The 16,055-nt window shown below is 35.6% G+C and overlaps 1 protein-coding gene across 1 annotated transcript in view; it reads right to left on the bottom strand.

Moving 5' to 3' along the window:
• The window catches only part of LOC150104364 (suppressor of lurcher protein 1-like), a 355,061-nt gene that overhangs the window by 41,106 nt on the left and 297,900 nt on the right, over positions 1-16,055 (bottom strand). Inside the window, exon 10 of the mRNA XM_090396464.1 lies at positions 15,639-15,825. Within this exon, the coding sequence (XP_090252590.1) occupies positions 15,639-15,825 (187 nt within the window). The remainder of the gene's footprint in view (positions 1-15,638; positions 15,826-16,055) is intronic.

The following is a 16,055-nucleotide window of genomic DNA, read 5'->3' as shown; positions in this document are numbered from 1 at the left end:
TCGAAAAGCAAAATAGATTAGATTATGATTTGGTTAATTCCTCGTGCCAAACTCGCAAAACCCTTAATTAATTAATTAGATCTTTATTTCCACTGCAAATGTAAAGTTTTTATTTTTTCCTTCAAAGGATAGCAATCAACATCGAAGATCCTTACTGTGGACCTAAAATATTCACAATAATGAAATAACGTAAGTTGTGATGTTCAACAGAATTTTGGCATTCCCCCCCCCCCCCCCTTTTCCTAATTTCACAACCATTTCCATATCAGCTACTCGAAATATTTTCCTCTCGTAAACAAATTTTATCGCTACTGTAAAGTCTAGTTCTGGTTGAAGGGAAGCAACGTCTTTTTTTTTAATTTTTTTTTTTTTTACTACATGGGCAGTGGAGCTTTGCCTTGCACGCGCCATCGTAAATGCCATTATAAATCTTTTCTTTACTCTCTGAGCACGAATATTTGAAGTAGACCATCGCTTTATAACTAGTTCCGGAGGCTGGTAAGTTTGGTCAAGGTATGCTGATATAACGCTGTGTTAGTCTTCTCTGCTGTAGTTACTTCTCTATACAGCCACAGTATTTTCTATTCAGAACTTTCGGTGGACCATTTAAGAAACTTTCCTTTCAAAACTTATATTTAACCTCCGTAGCCACTGCTATAGTTAGTTTTCCAACAACATTGGTTCGTTTGGAATTTTGCATACTAACAACATTCTAAATACATACGTTTGAATTTTAAGCACATTTTTGAAACAACCATTTAACTTATTACGACAACGCAGTTTCCATTCAGGAAAAGGATGGTGAGTGATTCAGTCCTCAAAGATAAATGGATATGTCAGTACGAACTGAAATTAAACAAAGGATTTGCTTTTTTTCTTGCGTTTTCTTTTATTACAAGACTAATGTTGGACAAAGCACTAGAGCTGTCTCTTTAACCATAATTTCTTTTAAAAAATTTTTGTATAATAAGAAATTTCCCCTGAGCCACTTATATTACGGTAACCCTGTCGTTAATTTGTAGCTTCTAGTATAAGGATTTTCTCCAAGTTTTTTTTTTGTTATACAGAAAGTCATTCATCATCTCGTTGATCTCCATGGTCTCAACTAGAGCATGTCGTAAAAAAAAAGTCGAAGCCCACTCTAGTGACAAGATTTTTTTTTATGGTGCCGCTTTTCAGCGAAAAAAAAAGGAAAACATTTTTTAAAGCATCGATACACGATTATCAATAAGTATATTACGGATTTAACACGAATATTTTTGCATGTAAATCCCACTCACGAACAGTATACCTACAGCTCCTGTTCTTGAGCTTAGGGTTGACAACTAATGACTAGAGGCCAAACATTGAGTTTTTCTAAGCCACTTTAGGGTTCTAATAAAAGGATGGTGATCTCAGAACGTTTAAATTTAAAAACAAAATGATTTTTGTTGAAATACTAAACAGTGTAGTTTTTATTAGAAGAATAAAGAAATTCTGCTTGGTAATTAACTAGGCAGAGACGTCTGTGGTAATGCCATTAAGTTGAGACACTCACTTAACACCTGTAAATTAATTAATTTCTGATAATGAGAGCATGCGTGCTTGTGTTACTTTGCCCTGTAGCGTTCGTATTTCACTACAGGTGGCTCTGATATTCGAACACGACCAATAATTGAATGGCGAAAACGAAACCTACAGAGCTCTCGTTCGTCCAGATTGACCACGTCAGCTGTCGAACTTTTTTTTTTTAATGTAAAAACCCATGAAAGGTTGTAAATCTATCGGATATTAGTATAGTAAATGTGGAGTGCGATTTGGATAATTGAAATCAAATAAGAAAAATTGTTCAAGTTATTTCAGCAGTGCAATAAAGATCAGGTCATTTTCCCTATTGAGAGATTCAAGTTCATCCATACCTTCACGCATTCTCATTCGGCCAGCAAATGTAACTATTGGGGATTCAAATATCAAAAGCGATAAAAAAAGGCTCATAAAACCATGAATTGAAATTAGAAGCAATTAAAAATACCGAGGAGTCAGCGATGCCGTAACTCAAGTCGATAGGCACTTCTCATTCGATTGTTTCATCTTGAAGTGAAGGAATAGAACTTTAGGAATGATTAACTGCTAATCTTAAGGCTGTTTTAACTTGCACTAAGAAATGCTTTCATCACTAAAAAATAAACTGAAGACTTCCGTGGCTCTTGTACAGTGATATATATATAATATTAATACTCTGGCACGGTTATCATTTGATTATTTAATACAATGTGAAAGTTAATATTTTTTTCTGATTATTCGAATGGGATGGGCCTTGCCTACAAGTGTTGAATTTGACTGCTCCTAATCTCAAGGACTGTTTTCTGGACAGAGTCCACCTGTACTAAACAAGATTCCTTGCAAAAAAAGTCCGTTATTAGTCTTATTTTAAGACCTCAATAAAAAGACACGAAGAATAGCTGTCTTATTGTAGTTATAATTATATATAAGATATTTTTCTCCTTTAATAAAATATATCAAGGTGGATGTTGGGTCGCAGTTCATGCTAGCGAGGAAAATTTCAATGTGTCTTGCGTGTGTAAGACGAATGTCTCACCCTCATAAATTCCTGATTTGCATTGCGCTTATATGAAGACAGTTGTCTACATATTGTATACAAAAGAATGAGACAAAAATTCACATCTTTCTCTTTTTTTATGTTGCTCCCACTCACGAAAGGTTATTTGCAAAGTTTTAGTACATTTTGTACCGTGGATGGGATAAGATTTTTATTTATAAACTTATATAATTTAAATAACCTGACTTTGATAAACACTCTGCGAAAGGAAATTTCAAACTGTTAACCACATTGACTGTTACACTGCAAAGCAACCTAACTTTAGATCAACTTAATAATGTGGCGATATAGGTACAGTGACAGTACTGCAATCCCTCGATTAGTGCGCTCTTTAAAACAGGCGCATTAATCGAAAACGCACTAATCGCCTATAATAACCTATGGGAAAATGTATAATTCGTTCCTCAGATTTCTTTTTTGACCCTTAATTTTTTTTATGAAAGAATTAAGGTATGTCTCAGGGCCTAGTTAAAGGAAAACCATGAAGCTGAAAGACAATAAAACATATTCAGAATATAAATTTTATTATTCTACTTCTTAACAAAGAATTGAGCTAACGTAGTTTGGCGGCATTTTTTTCTTTTTTTCATACAACCGACGGTATGGCCCTGTTGCCTCTTCTACTCTTCTGCAAATTTTACTGCTTCTCTCTTCATCAGGGTCAGCCTCTAGGCATTGCTGCTTAAAAACTTCGATTGTACGAAAAATATTTTCAAATTGTTTCTGTGAAATCTCTTTTGGCTGACTATCACTGGTTAAATTTTCTTCATATTCTTCGGGTCTTCCTGCTGTGCATCTGAATTTAGCAGGTCGGAATCACCCAGTTCTTCAGAATGAGATTTAATTAACTCTTGGACGTTATCATTTGAAGGGGAGAAAGAAATGAAGGACGTACGAATTGGTCGCCAACACGCGAAATCACACGCTTTATAGATAAAATTTCCCAACTGTTATACAAGCAAAATATTTACCACTTTAAAAACTACAATGATCATAAAAGAGAAGTTAATTTTCTGGCGTGTAATAATAAACAACTCATTCTTCTGGAATGAGTTGTTTATTAATAATAATAATAAACAACTCATTCTTCTGGAATGAGTTGTTTATTATTATTATTATTATTATTATTATTACAGTAGGGTATTATTACCCTATTATTATGGTAGGGTAATCTGATTGATTACCCTACTATTGGAATGTAGATTTGTGACATGCGCAGAAGTGTCGAAGGGTCTGGAATCTGTGTGCGTACTATAGCAGATGACATAAATTTTGGCGGTAAAAATTTGGAACATAGTGTACATGGAAGTAGTGTAGTATGCCATTAAAAATAACTTTGTAAAATGTTTTAAATCGGTAACTAAATTATTTCATTCTGTGATTTTTTAAAATAGTTAGCCATAAAAATGTATAGATAGAAAAATTTTAGAATCTGTAACATTTATTTTTAAGATGTATATAGGCGCACTAATCGAATTTGGGTATAAAAAAATGACGCACTAATCGAGGGATTACTGTACGTCCTTTATTTCACTGCTCTGTCCTTTAGATTTATTTTTGTTTTCTAAAATGGCCATTTTGTCCTTTATTTTGGGAATCGAAATAGTAAATTGAATATTGGCGCGCAGCACACTGCCCATAGAAACATGAAATTGTCATTTCACCGGCTAGTGGCGCGGCATATGTGGCTGCGTCGTTGATGTGCGTGTATACATATTGTACTCGGCTGTGTGCGCAGCGCAGTGTAGAAGCTGTAGTAGGAGGTGAAAGAACGCCTTGAAGTTTTACTTATGTCTCCCTCGATCTAAATGCCCCCAGAGTATTATCATCAGTGGACAATATGTGAACCATTGAAAAGACCCAATTAAAATCGAAACATTGAAAGCATGCATTTATACCAAATACAACTTTGACAAGAATTTTATACAGTTTTATGAATTTTTAAAACACAAACATGATTTATTTAAAAAGTTCATTCTTGTGAAAAGTATCAAAATTAACTTTCTTTAAGTAATAATATGATTGTTTAAAATGCCATGTATACGCTTATGTTTTATTATAAATGTTATAAAGCTTTTTAGTTTTAGTGAAACAAATAAACGCAGCCTGCTTTTCTTTTATTATGAAACAATTTCTGATTTGTCCTTTTATTTTCTTCAAAAAAATGTGGTCACCGTAGATATAAGACAATTAATTCTGTTTGCTGCTGTTATCGTTGCATATGTTCTCTGCATAGGTTTCCTATACACGGACTGTTGTTAATTTTTATAGCTGTATATAAACATAGTTTGCAGTAAATACTATAGCAGTTAGTTGCCACAGCAACAACAAAAAATCTGTTACTTCTGTACATGCGCAGGTGATTATCAAAACAAAATTGTTGTACGAATGGAGAGGAACTGTTTATGTGCTTCACGCAAGAAAGTAAAACACGAACCCAATTTCATATCGGGTTCGTTACCTTGTATGAGGAATACGCAGGGTACAAACGAAGAGAGAATGATTCAGGGCATTACAAAAAACGAACAGGTGATCTTCGTGAGTGTAGTTCAACATGCCCATTTTGAAAACGTCGATGTGCAGACAAATAATTGAGATTATCTCATAAAGCCAGTACCGTCGACAGGATGTAGCATAGAGACAGCCTACCACACGGCGCGGCTTAATAAGGGCGCCATATTGCGGTAGGCGCCGTCGCTACGCTCACAATTCCTGTTAGCGTAGCAAATGCGGAAAGAAGTTCTTCCAAACTTAAACTGATTAAAAATTATTTGCGAACAGCAATGACCCAAGAAGGATTGGTTGGTCTGGCAACTATATCATTGAAGGTGGGCATAGCTAATAATTTAAATTTAGAAGAGCTTATAAACAGTTTTATTGTGCGATATCCCCGTAGAGCAAACATTTAATTATTATTATTATGTAATCGTTTTGCAGTAATGTTTCTCTTGTAATAAAAACAAAATAGTAATTGTAGATTTTTTTATATTTTTGTCTTATAATCCATCAGGGATGATATTTAATTGTTTGCCTCAGGGCGCGATCTAATCTGGCGACGGCCCTGGGTAAAGCAGTTCGTTTAACACACTTAGCGGATCTTGAATTAAGATGTGTGTGATCAGTTTCTAATATCTCTGATCGGGTGTACTTTGTACCTCTTGCAGCTAATTGCCCACAAGAACAGCGAGCCGGTGAGAAAGTCTGCAGCGAGTTGAAGCCGTGCAATAAATAACGTGCGGTGAAGTTGTATTTATGAGAGACATCCTAATATAAATAAAAACTAAATAAGAGGTTGAACCTCAGATGATTTTGTTTCATGAAGCTTTTATAGACCTGAATTCACTTATATCGAACTTCGGACTCGCACTAGACGAAATTCTGATAATTTCAGTAACGAATAATGATGTTTAAGAAATTATTTATTTATTTATTATTATTTTTTTTTTTACGGAAATATGCAGTATCTTTGTGTGATGTTTATTTGCAACTAGCCAAATATTAATAATCCACGGAAAGATGAAGTACCCGAATCTTAAAACAAACGCGCCCTGAATAATATTAGCTATACATTGAGACAAAGACTATTTTACATTCATGCGAAGGTTTCTGTGGTTAAGAAGTTCAATAGAAATATTCCGTTTATAAACGGGAATATTTCTAAAGACTATTTTAATGTTATGTTGGCATTGTTTTAATGGCGCTGTTTTGGGATGGGATGTCATTTGGGCCACTACAATATGTAGCCCAAAAATGCCTACGAGAGATTCCACATCACATTCCAGACTATTATGATTCTGTTTTGGTGGGATTAGTGATAGACCGATTAGATTGTGACGCTTTATGTATTGTTTGTAACAGTGGCGCACACAGAAGGGGGGGGGTAAAGGGGACCTTCCCCCCAAAAAAAAAGAAAAAGGAAAACAAATACTAGAAACTTTTCCAAAAATCTTTTCCTAATTAAAATTCATTTTTTTTTATTTATGTTGTGTTGTCTTCTAATTCTATACTACTTATGAATTAGCGATCATTGCAGATGCTCAGTCATAGGTCGTATGCGATGCGTAGTGTGTATTCTCAAATCGTCTATTCAACTCCCCCCCCCCGCTCTCCCCAAGATTAAATCCTGAGTGCGCTACTGGTTTGTAAGGCTTATATTCGCAGCAGGGAAAAAATGAAGATCCGCTGAGCTTAAAAATCGCTGTTGCAGAGGGAGAGAGTAACCAATGTGATTGCAATATTTAGGGATAATAACCGAAAAACTAGTGTGAAGAAGTAAAAGACAAAATGAGTTTAACAATAGTAATAAGTCTTCATTAATAGCGAAGTTATTACTTTGCGCCCCAGTTTCTAAAACTGAACCATTATTGCTAACGCCTGCAGGGAACCATTTTTGTAATGCAGGCTTTCATTACTGACAGCAGCAGCAGTGGTATAATATTCGATTTGCGTCACTAGGATTAGGTCAATGTACGTAAGAAAATGGATATAAAGGGGAGGAAACCAAACAAAGTAAGAAACATGCGAGGGAAGAAGAAGAAAGAGACCCAGTCCGGAAATGTTGGCTCATTTCAAGTCAGATGACAGAATCTCTCTGCCACTAAGATAGGGGTTATTACTTCTGCTAAAGTGACCCACATAAGCAGTTTGTTGCCGTGCTCTCATCACACGACGTCTGATCCCGCTCGCACACTCCATCACCCGCCCTCTAAAACCAGAACAGGAAACGATCCTTTTTGGCCAGAGCGCGCATTCGTCACAGTCATGGCCAGAGATGCTGTCACAAAGCTCTTGACGTTTCCCTTATTCAACCTTACTCACACGAGCGTTTTTATTTTCTTTAATGTCAGCCAGCGAGAGATGCGTGCGCTTCAAAAACACACAATGAGTTTGCTATTCGGTTATTGTGCCCGAGACAGAATGCTCCGAGGTGTCTTTCAACTTCTGCCGTAGAGCAGGTGTTTGCTAGAGGTTATCCAATTCTCGTGGGCATCGCTGCCTGAAGCTGACATTCGGTGATGTTAGCACCCGAAGTTATAGCAGTCGCTCATGACAAGCAAAGAATGAGAATGAAAACGAAAAAAAAAAATAAGCCCTTACGAGTGAGATGCTTTTAACGCAGGAAGGATCATTGTGTTAAAGATAAGTTTGATAGAAACGGATAGCTTCTAAGAGCTTTGCGCTGAACTTTCTGAAGTGGTGATTAGAGATAATGCCGGCGATGAACAGAAAGTAAAGCATAATCTTCGTTTCTGAGAAATTGTTTTCAAACTTGGATTCGGACTAATGCTTGTTTTCAGTCTTGTTTGATCACAAAGTGCATTAACAAAGAAAAGGAAACGCTGCCGCGTCCACACTGCGTCAACTCGCTTCCCAATAATCTGTTTTATTCACTCAATAATCAGGGGTGTAAGTTACAAACTTTGGAGCCTGATTTGGGCTTCGAGAAATACGTGACAAATGAAGGCACAGTGTTTACTTGATCACAGGAGATTATTCCCGTTTAAAAATATTACTACGAAAAAAAGTGACTTAAGATTACGACCAGTTTTTGTTTAAAATCTAGATGTTCTGTTTATGACACTACTTCTTTGGATCGTTTTGTTGTTTCGACGCAGTTATTTATATCACAAGACCGCAGTTGAAACGTTTTCCAGAGTAATGAATCTTCCTCATAATGTACATTTTGGGTGGCTTGTATGTTGAGAATCTGTTTGCAGTGAATAGATGCGTCAGAGATTTTTATCTGATATTTATTTATTTTTTGTCGGTTTCCTTGAAGAGATAACAGTTACGTCACTACTGGCATTTAAACTTTAGCATTTATCGATATATATTTGTTTTTCTGCTTCGGGGAAAAACACTGCTATAAACTATGCTTAATATTCATGCATATTAGACAACACGCTGTGAAGAAGCAGGAAAAACAAAGGTGCTTAAGGGAATATAAAACAATTTATGTAGTTTGATAGTTCAGAACTTGTAAAAACATTCTTCCAAGTTTCTTCACGTATTCTTTATAAGGCCTCATAAATATTCGCGTTACTGTCTCCAGTTCTGCATAATGAAATTAGATACGAGGGCTGTATCTGTAATATGCATGCCGCAACGGCCACACTTAAATGGAGTTTCTTTTAATATTTTATCATAGCGCAGTAAAACAAATAATCGCTGCTTGTGAACTGTACGGACTCACTTAATGGATGCAGTGATATCTCGTGAACAATGAGAGTTTATGAGATAGCAGCAGTCGACTAATCTCTTACTTTCAGCGAAGATGAAGCTGTAATCCATATAATTGATTTTATGCAAATAGCACGGTAGTCGACAAAACAGCACGTGCTTGGAGATTACCGCATAAGAGAGACGATCTACTTTGGGTCGTATTTATAGACTGGGCGATAAAACTTGATTTTTGTCTTATACTTCTAATCCCAGAAGATTTTAACTTTTTTCCTTCAAGGCAAGAACACAGCAAAGAAGGTAATATATTAAGGGGGATGCCGAACTCCTGCTCTGATAAAAATATTAAGAAAGGATTAGTGAATTAATTTAATACAATTTTTAATTTTTGTAGCATCAGATTTATATACCATAAATGCAATATTCAAATTTAGAAAGCGCGTTAAATTCGCGACAAAAGCAAAAGGTGTCGCTTTACATAAAACGTTCATTTCGATAATCCAGCATTGTGGAACTAAACTTTTGAAACACTAGTAAAAAAAATAATATTATTATAATTACTATTTAGACTGCTTCAGTTTAGGAGTGCCCCTGCAGCAGACTAAATAGCCGTAATTATAATAGTTTATTAAGAGGAGTAACATGGGAGTTTTCCCAGAAATAATATACATAAAAATAATATATTTATTTCCGTAAAACATAATTTTCCAGTGAAGGCCTTTCTAAATTAAATTAGGGACGAATTGTAACTTTTTCTTTTTAACTGCAGACTAAGCACGACAATAAAAAAAAATGTATTAAATATTTGGAAAGTCAACACAGCCCATGTACAAAGAGATAGCACAGAAGACTGGTTATATTTTCCAAAAACGTGCAATACCCGGATTCTACTTAGCGACGAGTTTTCTTCTTGCAGAATACGAGTATGCTGCAAGAATCGAACGACAAAGCTGCAGTGTAACATAGGCAAAAAAAAAAAAAAAAAAACCTCGTGGTGCAATTTTAATTTTCTTTTAATGTTGTCATATTTCACCAAAGGTGAGCATCAGTTCCCAAGTTGTTAGACTCAGGGTAATTTGGATCACATTTTCTCCAGAAAATGTGATCCACATTGACAAATATACTGAGATGCCAAGATCTGTATATTGTGCTAAGTGATTAAAGAGAAAAAGAAAAACACAGTAAATTTGATATATTGCTGTAAAGAAACTTTGGCGCAACGAGCAGGTTTGATAAATATCTGGACATTGATATCCGAACTCCTCAATATCGAATTCTATGAGACATCATTCGCAGGATGAAGCACACATCATAAAACACAGCTTTTCTGGTCTGGTTGGTCAACTGGATAGTTTTTCCGCATTGCAGCCAACAGGCTGCAAGTTCAAATCCTACTGGATGTTGGTGGAAGTGATTTTTCTCGCTATTTGAATTTTCGAATAGTTTAATTACTGGCCCACCCAGAAGATCAGATTGTTCTGTAGATCACTAACTTTTCGCGGGTAGGATTAACAAGAAAAGAAATGACATAGCGAGGTCAACCAGGGGCGGCTCGTGCATAGGCACTGAGGAACTGCAGCACCCCCAGTTTTTCTCGATATGTAAATATATTTATTAATTATTTATATTTACTTGTAATATTTAATTTTATCATCAACAATCCTATACAATTCTCTAATTTTGTATAAAAAATAATAAAAATCCATCTTGTAGCACTTAGGAGGCGAAGGACGCTAGCAGCACTGCGTTTACCACAGTGTCATATTGCTACGCGTTCAAGCATGTGCACGTCATAGTGAGATACGAGCTATTAGCGTAATGCGGCACTGTCCGTCGCGCAATTCCACTATTGTTTATATGCAGTTTGCGCCACTAGCAGAGTGTTCGTAGTGCTTATCATGTTTACTCCGTCTGTTTAAATATTTGGACATTACAATTTAAAGACATAACATTTGTTATCGTTTTTATTTTAGAACATTATTGGGATTATGATAATAGATTTTATTTTTAAGTAATTTTGAATTATACTAAACTGTATAAATTTATCGATAATAAACAATATTTTTTCATGTTTAATTTTTTTAAAATTTCTACCATAATTTTGATATTTTATCCAAACACGTATACACTATACTTACAGTGGGTATATATATTTCGAAAGTCGCAGCATCCTCACGATTTCAAGCCACGAGCCGCCACTGGTCTTAACATTACTCACTTTCCTCAATGGTTGTTATTTAAGTTATGATCTCTGTCTCCGAGGATCTTTGTCAAAATTCACGAAGAAGTGGTTATGTGTTCAATGCGACATCTATTCTGTAACTGACAAACGATAATCAAAAGACGCTTGCGAGAATTGGTGAAGTAAAAACATTAGCACTCATGCGACTTAAATGATTGAAGTTTGCTGTTCTAATTCTGAACCCATCCATCCCTAATGGAAATAACAGCCCAGAAAGCAGTAACATCCAACGGCATGTTTACTATTTAATCACTTCTTCTGCTCAGCTTCATATAAGAAGTGCACGTAAACAAAGTTGGCTCATTTTGCAAGTCTCAACTGCTCATTTAATCCCATCTTGGTTTATTTACATCTATACAAGCATTCCAAACAGTTTCGGTAGCCATTTTAATCCTGCCAATTTTCAATTTAATTGGCTGTTTCAGAGAACATCGTGAGGGAACAAACATTTGAAGTTTGCTTTCATTAACTTCGAATACGAAGCAGCGAAACGTCCAACACGGGATTTCATTGAACTCACGTCAAAGCGAAACGTCTCAACAGCGCTTCACCCGCTATATCTAATTCAATCCTTCGTGGAAGTAGCTTGTCACACAAAATACGTACTTTGTCGAAAAGACCAGCCGCCGCACATTTGCAATGTTTCGCTTACTTCCACGATGTTTGTAAACTCTGGAGACCGAACCTGCACACGGTGTGTAAATCAATGGTGCCGAACACGGCGATTCTCTCGGATCAACTCAAACGAAGTAACTGACGTGTTCTGACAGCGCTACAAGGTCAGAATCAGAGCATGCTGAATTTTTCAGGAAGACGACGGTGTGTTCAGAAAATCCGTCATTCTTCGGATCTCTTAAAGTTGTGACCCTAAAGCGTCTAAAAAAAATCTATTTTGAACACTGCGAAGATTATCTAGAAAATTGGAATTCTTCTGATAACTTGTGAGATTTTCTTTGAAAATTCCTCATGACAGCTTCATAAATATAAAATACCTTGTTATAACTTGGCAACAAAAAACAAAGCTTATAAAATGCAAACAGCTTCTTTAAGCATTTATAGATCATTTTCATTATTCTATTCGTGGCATCTTAAAATGAAAATATACACATATTTTCATCTTTATCATTTCAGGGTGATAGAATCAAGCGCTAATGATAACCTAATCACCGTAATATGATACTTACCCTTTGTGACAAATTTCTCCACATTCTGGTGCATCAAGAGCTCGCACTCCGTATCTCGATATTGCTGAATAGTTTTATACATTTGCAACACTAACTTTTCTTTTTTGAATGTTGCAATAGGGTGCTAATATAAACTAACACTTTAAAATATTGTTAAATGAGATACGTAGTGCAAAAAACATTAAATTATATTCAGAAGGAAAGCAATCAGGAGTAGATCCACACTTGATAGTCAAAAAGCAGTCAGAAACTTGAAATGCGGAAAGGCAGATGATATTTGATCGCAAATGAGACGTGAAACGTTTCTAAGATTTATGCAAGATGCTGTTACACTTGAGAAGATGCTGTTACACCCTGATAACTTAAGAATGTGAAAATTTCAGTTATCATGATGTAACAAGAGAAGAAATAAAAACCCTGTATAGATAACTAAGTAAGCAAGCTTGTTCCTAAGCAGATATCGTTAAGAGCTTTTGAAAGTAATGAATACAAAAAATAAAAAGGAAAAAAAACATGCTTGCATCCAAGTGAAAAATATAGCTGAAATTGTTTGTTGAACTAAATAAAAAAAAAAGGAAGGGAATTTTATTACAGTTGTGATATGATAAAATAAGGTCAAGTAAAGCGAAGAAGATTAGTCATAGGATTTTGTATGTGAGAGGCTAGGTTTTACACTTGAAATAAGAGATTAAAGTTAATTCGAGTTAATTCTTAGAAAATTTTGGAAAGGGGATTAATTTAGTATAGATGACTTAGAGATTAGCTTAAACAAAAAGCAAAGCTCAAGTCATAATTCCCGAATTGAGACTTCGTCACGTGTCAGTCGCGTGCACACGGAAGGCATGTTTTGGCAGAAAAACGCCGCTCTAATGGTCAGTGAAATCGACTCCAGTAAGGGTGGGGAGAAAAGAAATTGAAGACGGTGCCGGTAGGGTTCATCGTATAAAAGGGTTAGGAAACCCCCTCCCCCCACGAGGCTTTTTTCCCTCAGAGTTTTTCTTCATGAGCTTTCGTATAGGTCTCACGCTGTTTTCCTGAGTGACGGGTTAGGAGTTTTCTCCGTCCGACACAATAAGGAAACAAAGTGTGCGGGATTTCGATTCCGTGTTCCTATTGTAAGAAATGAGGGACGCCATTTAGTTAAAAAGAGAGAAGATAATGTCAGTGTGTTTCATCGTCCAGTGATCGTAACGAGAGAAAGAAAATTCTATAAAGGAGTCAGTCAGTGCCCACGTGGTGAATTTCACAGCCATAGAATAGATGATCATATGCATGTCCTCGGTTGAAGAATGTAAGGTAAAGATTGTGCAAGCTAGGAAGGTAAAATATCGGAAAAAGGTAGAGACCAGTATAGAAGACCCAAGTCAAAAGGTACTGTAAAATCTCGTGTCAATTCAAATCATATGTGACTGTAGTCATTGTTCAATTACTGAACAGTTGAAAGGATTAATGAGAATTATACTAGGACTTTAGTACTTGTCAAACTAGAATAAAAATGAGCTTGTTATTATTAATTAATACGTAATTCATGTGCCTAGAGATTTATGCATGTACATTGTATTTTAATTAAGAGAGTTTTAAAGGTGAAAAGTGTGTATTAGCTCAGTGAGAGGATAATTTTAATCCATATTGTCTGAGAAAATTAGTGTAACTGATTATATATGTCCTAGAAAATACAGAATTATAGCGTGATCAAACCAGTAAGGGGTTACAAAAAGGATCAACTAGTTCTAGGATTATACATGTTTGTATGTATAGAATCTGTTATGGCGATATGTTCACAATTCTCTTGCAGGAGCTTAACCTAATACTTGTGTTTAGCTAGTGAAAATTTGCATTATATATTCTTAGTATTGAATTGATTTTTATTTGATAAAGAATGAATTATACCATGTTTAAGAGTTCAATAAACTTTTGTTCATTGAAAATACAGTTGTCTGAGATTGCCGCTCAATGCACCAATGCACGCGCGGGTGGAGGGGAAATTTGTTAAGTTACGAGATAAAGGTCACGACTGCATACTGTATTAGTTTCACACTCAGACATATTTTGGTGATTGCTCCTTGTTTTTGAATTTTATATCTTAAACTAAATGGTCTGAAAGGTGCAGTATAAAATAAATATTTAGGGACACTAAGGGGAGAAGAAGCTTGAATATTTGTATTTGGGTGATATCTCGTATATAAATAAGATTTGGACAAAGACAAGTAGAGTTTCACATGTAAGGATAGTTGAAAGCCTAATAATCGTAAATTGGAACACAGCAATGCTAAGAAAAATCGTGGAAGAAGCTAGATTTAATAAGGTTCTGTCAGGATCAGATTTTTACTTTAAGAATTCGTGGTAATATAACAAGCATCTCCAAGTCGTGTAGAACTGATAAACAGAGCTCTTCAAAAATGGTGGAAGAGCTTTGTTTATCAGTTCTAGGTGTGTAAAAAAGATCAAATGTAAACAGAGGTACTTTGATACAGGTAGAGGAGGAAGATCTGATGTAAAAATCAGGATTGAATAGTCATCGCTTATTTCATTAGTTTTATGCATTACATTATGAAGAAAAGCGGCATTGAACCGAATATCAAAATTGCAGGTAATTCAGCTCATCTCGTTACACTCTACAGATGATGTTTTGCTCCTTAATAAACCCAGTACAAGTCTTCAAAGTTTGTGACAAAATTGAGTAACTGCAGGGATGATTTTGGCATGAAAATCAGCAATAAACAATAATAATAAAAACAGACTATGGGAAATGTCAACTACATTATCAACGGCGGACCTTATGAACAAGTGCACTTTGAATTTTGATAGTTGTTTGTGATGATAGCAAATTAAGTAGAGAACAGGCAATAGAATAATCAGTGCGGCTTGGTGGGAAATCAATTGAATAAATTTATATGAAATGGACTAAAAGAAAATAAGCCAAAGCACTTAACCAGCAGCATGCAAGACAGTATTGAACCTAGTTTTTAACATGTGGATCTGAGAGATGGCTTAGAAATAAAACAGTTAATCAAACACTGGAAACCACAGATACGGGAGTTGTGATAAAAAGAGGAGAGTGAATAGATGGCATCAATGGAAGAATTATATTAAAAACGAGGATATTAGGAAGCAACTTTGCCACTGTTAAAATTCGATAATGCTCGAGCACAGCTAATCTACTTAAATACTTAATATAACATAATGGGAAAAGAAAAGTTAACAAAGCACGTGTCGGATGCCAGAATGTTAGGAAAAAGAAAATGAGGAAGAACAGCAGTTTTGGTAGGTTAAATGCGATCTAGGAGATCCAAATGCAAGATCTGACAGTTTAATTTGGAGGAAATAATCTGTCATATCCTGTGCCCTCCTTAAGGTACATATCAGGAAGTTGATGTGTGGTAGATTTATATCATCATCAAAGAAGATAAAATAAGTTAATAAGTGTTCTTACTCTCTTCCGGTATCCTCTGGTTTGAAAAGGTCGAAATCGGTGAAGAGCACTTGAACCCTTTCCTTTCCCCGCCCTGTGAAGTGGTAAGAACAGTGGACGTTGGCAGGATAAGGCTCAGGGTAACTCGGGCTGGTGAACGTTCCATTCTTCAACTGGTCGCTGCTCACTCGAAGTTCACAGGAGGTGACTGGAAAAAGAAAATACAGGAGAAAGAAAATAAACTTAAAAAAATAAAATAAACATCAGACAAACCTTTCAGTGTCAAATAAAAAATTCAGACTGAAGCTGTGTTTTTATGACTTGAATCTTTTTTCGTGTTAATGGCTGGCGAAAATAATTTCAAATAAATAAATATCGCTTTGACATAAGCAGAGCTTTGTGCCTGCATACAGGGTGCTTGATTTCGAATTTCTAATT

The sequence above is a fragment of the Typopeltis vanoorti genome, chromosome 8, assembly GCF_054136105.1.
Source record: "Typopeltis vanoorti isolate ZY-2024b chromosome 8, IOZ_Tvanoo_1.0, whole genome shotgun sequence".
Classification (NCBI taxonomy): domain Eukaryota; kingdom Metazoa; phylum Arthropoda; class Arachnida; order Uropygi; family Thelyphonidae; genus Typopeltis; species Typopeltis vanoorti.
This window is presented reverse-complemented; position numbering and strand designations above follow the sequence as displayed.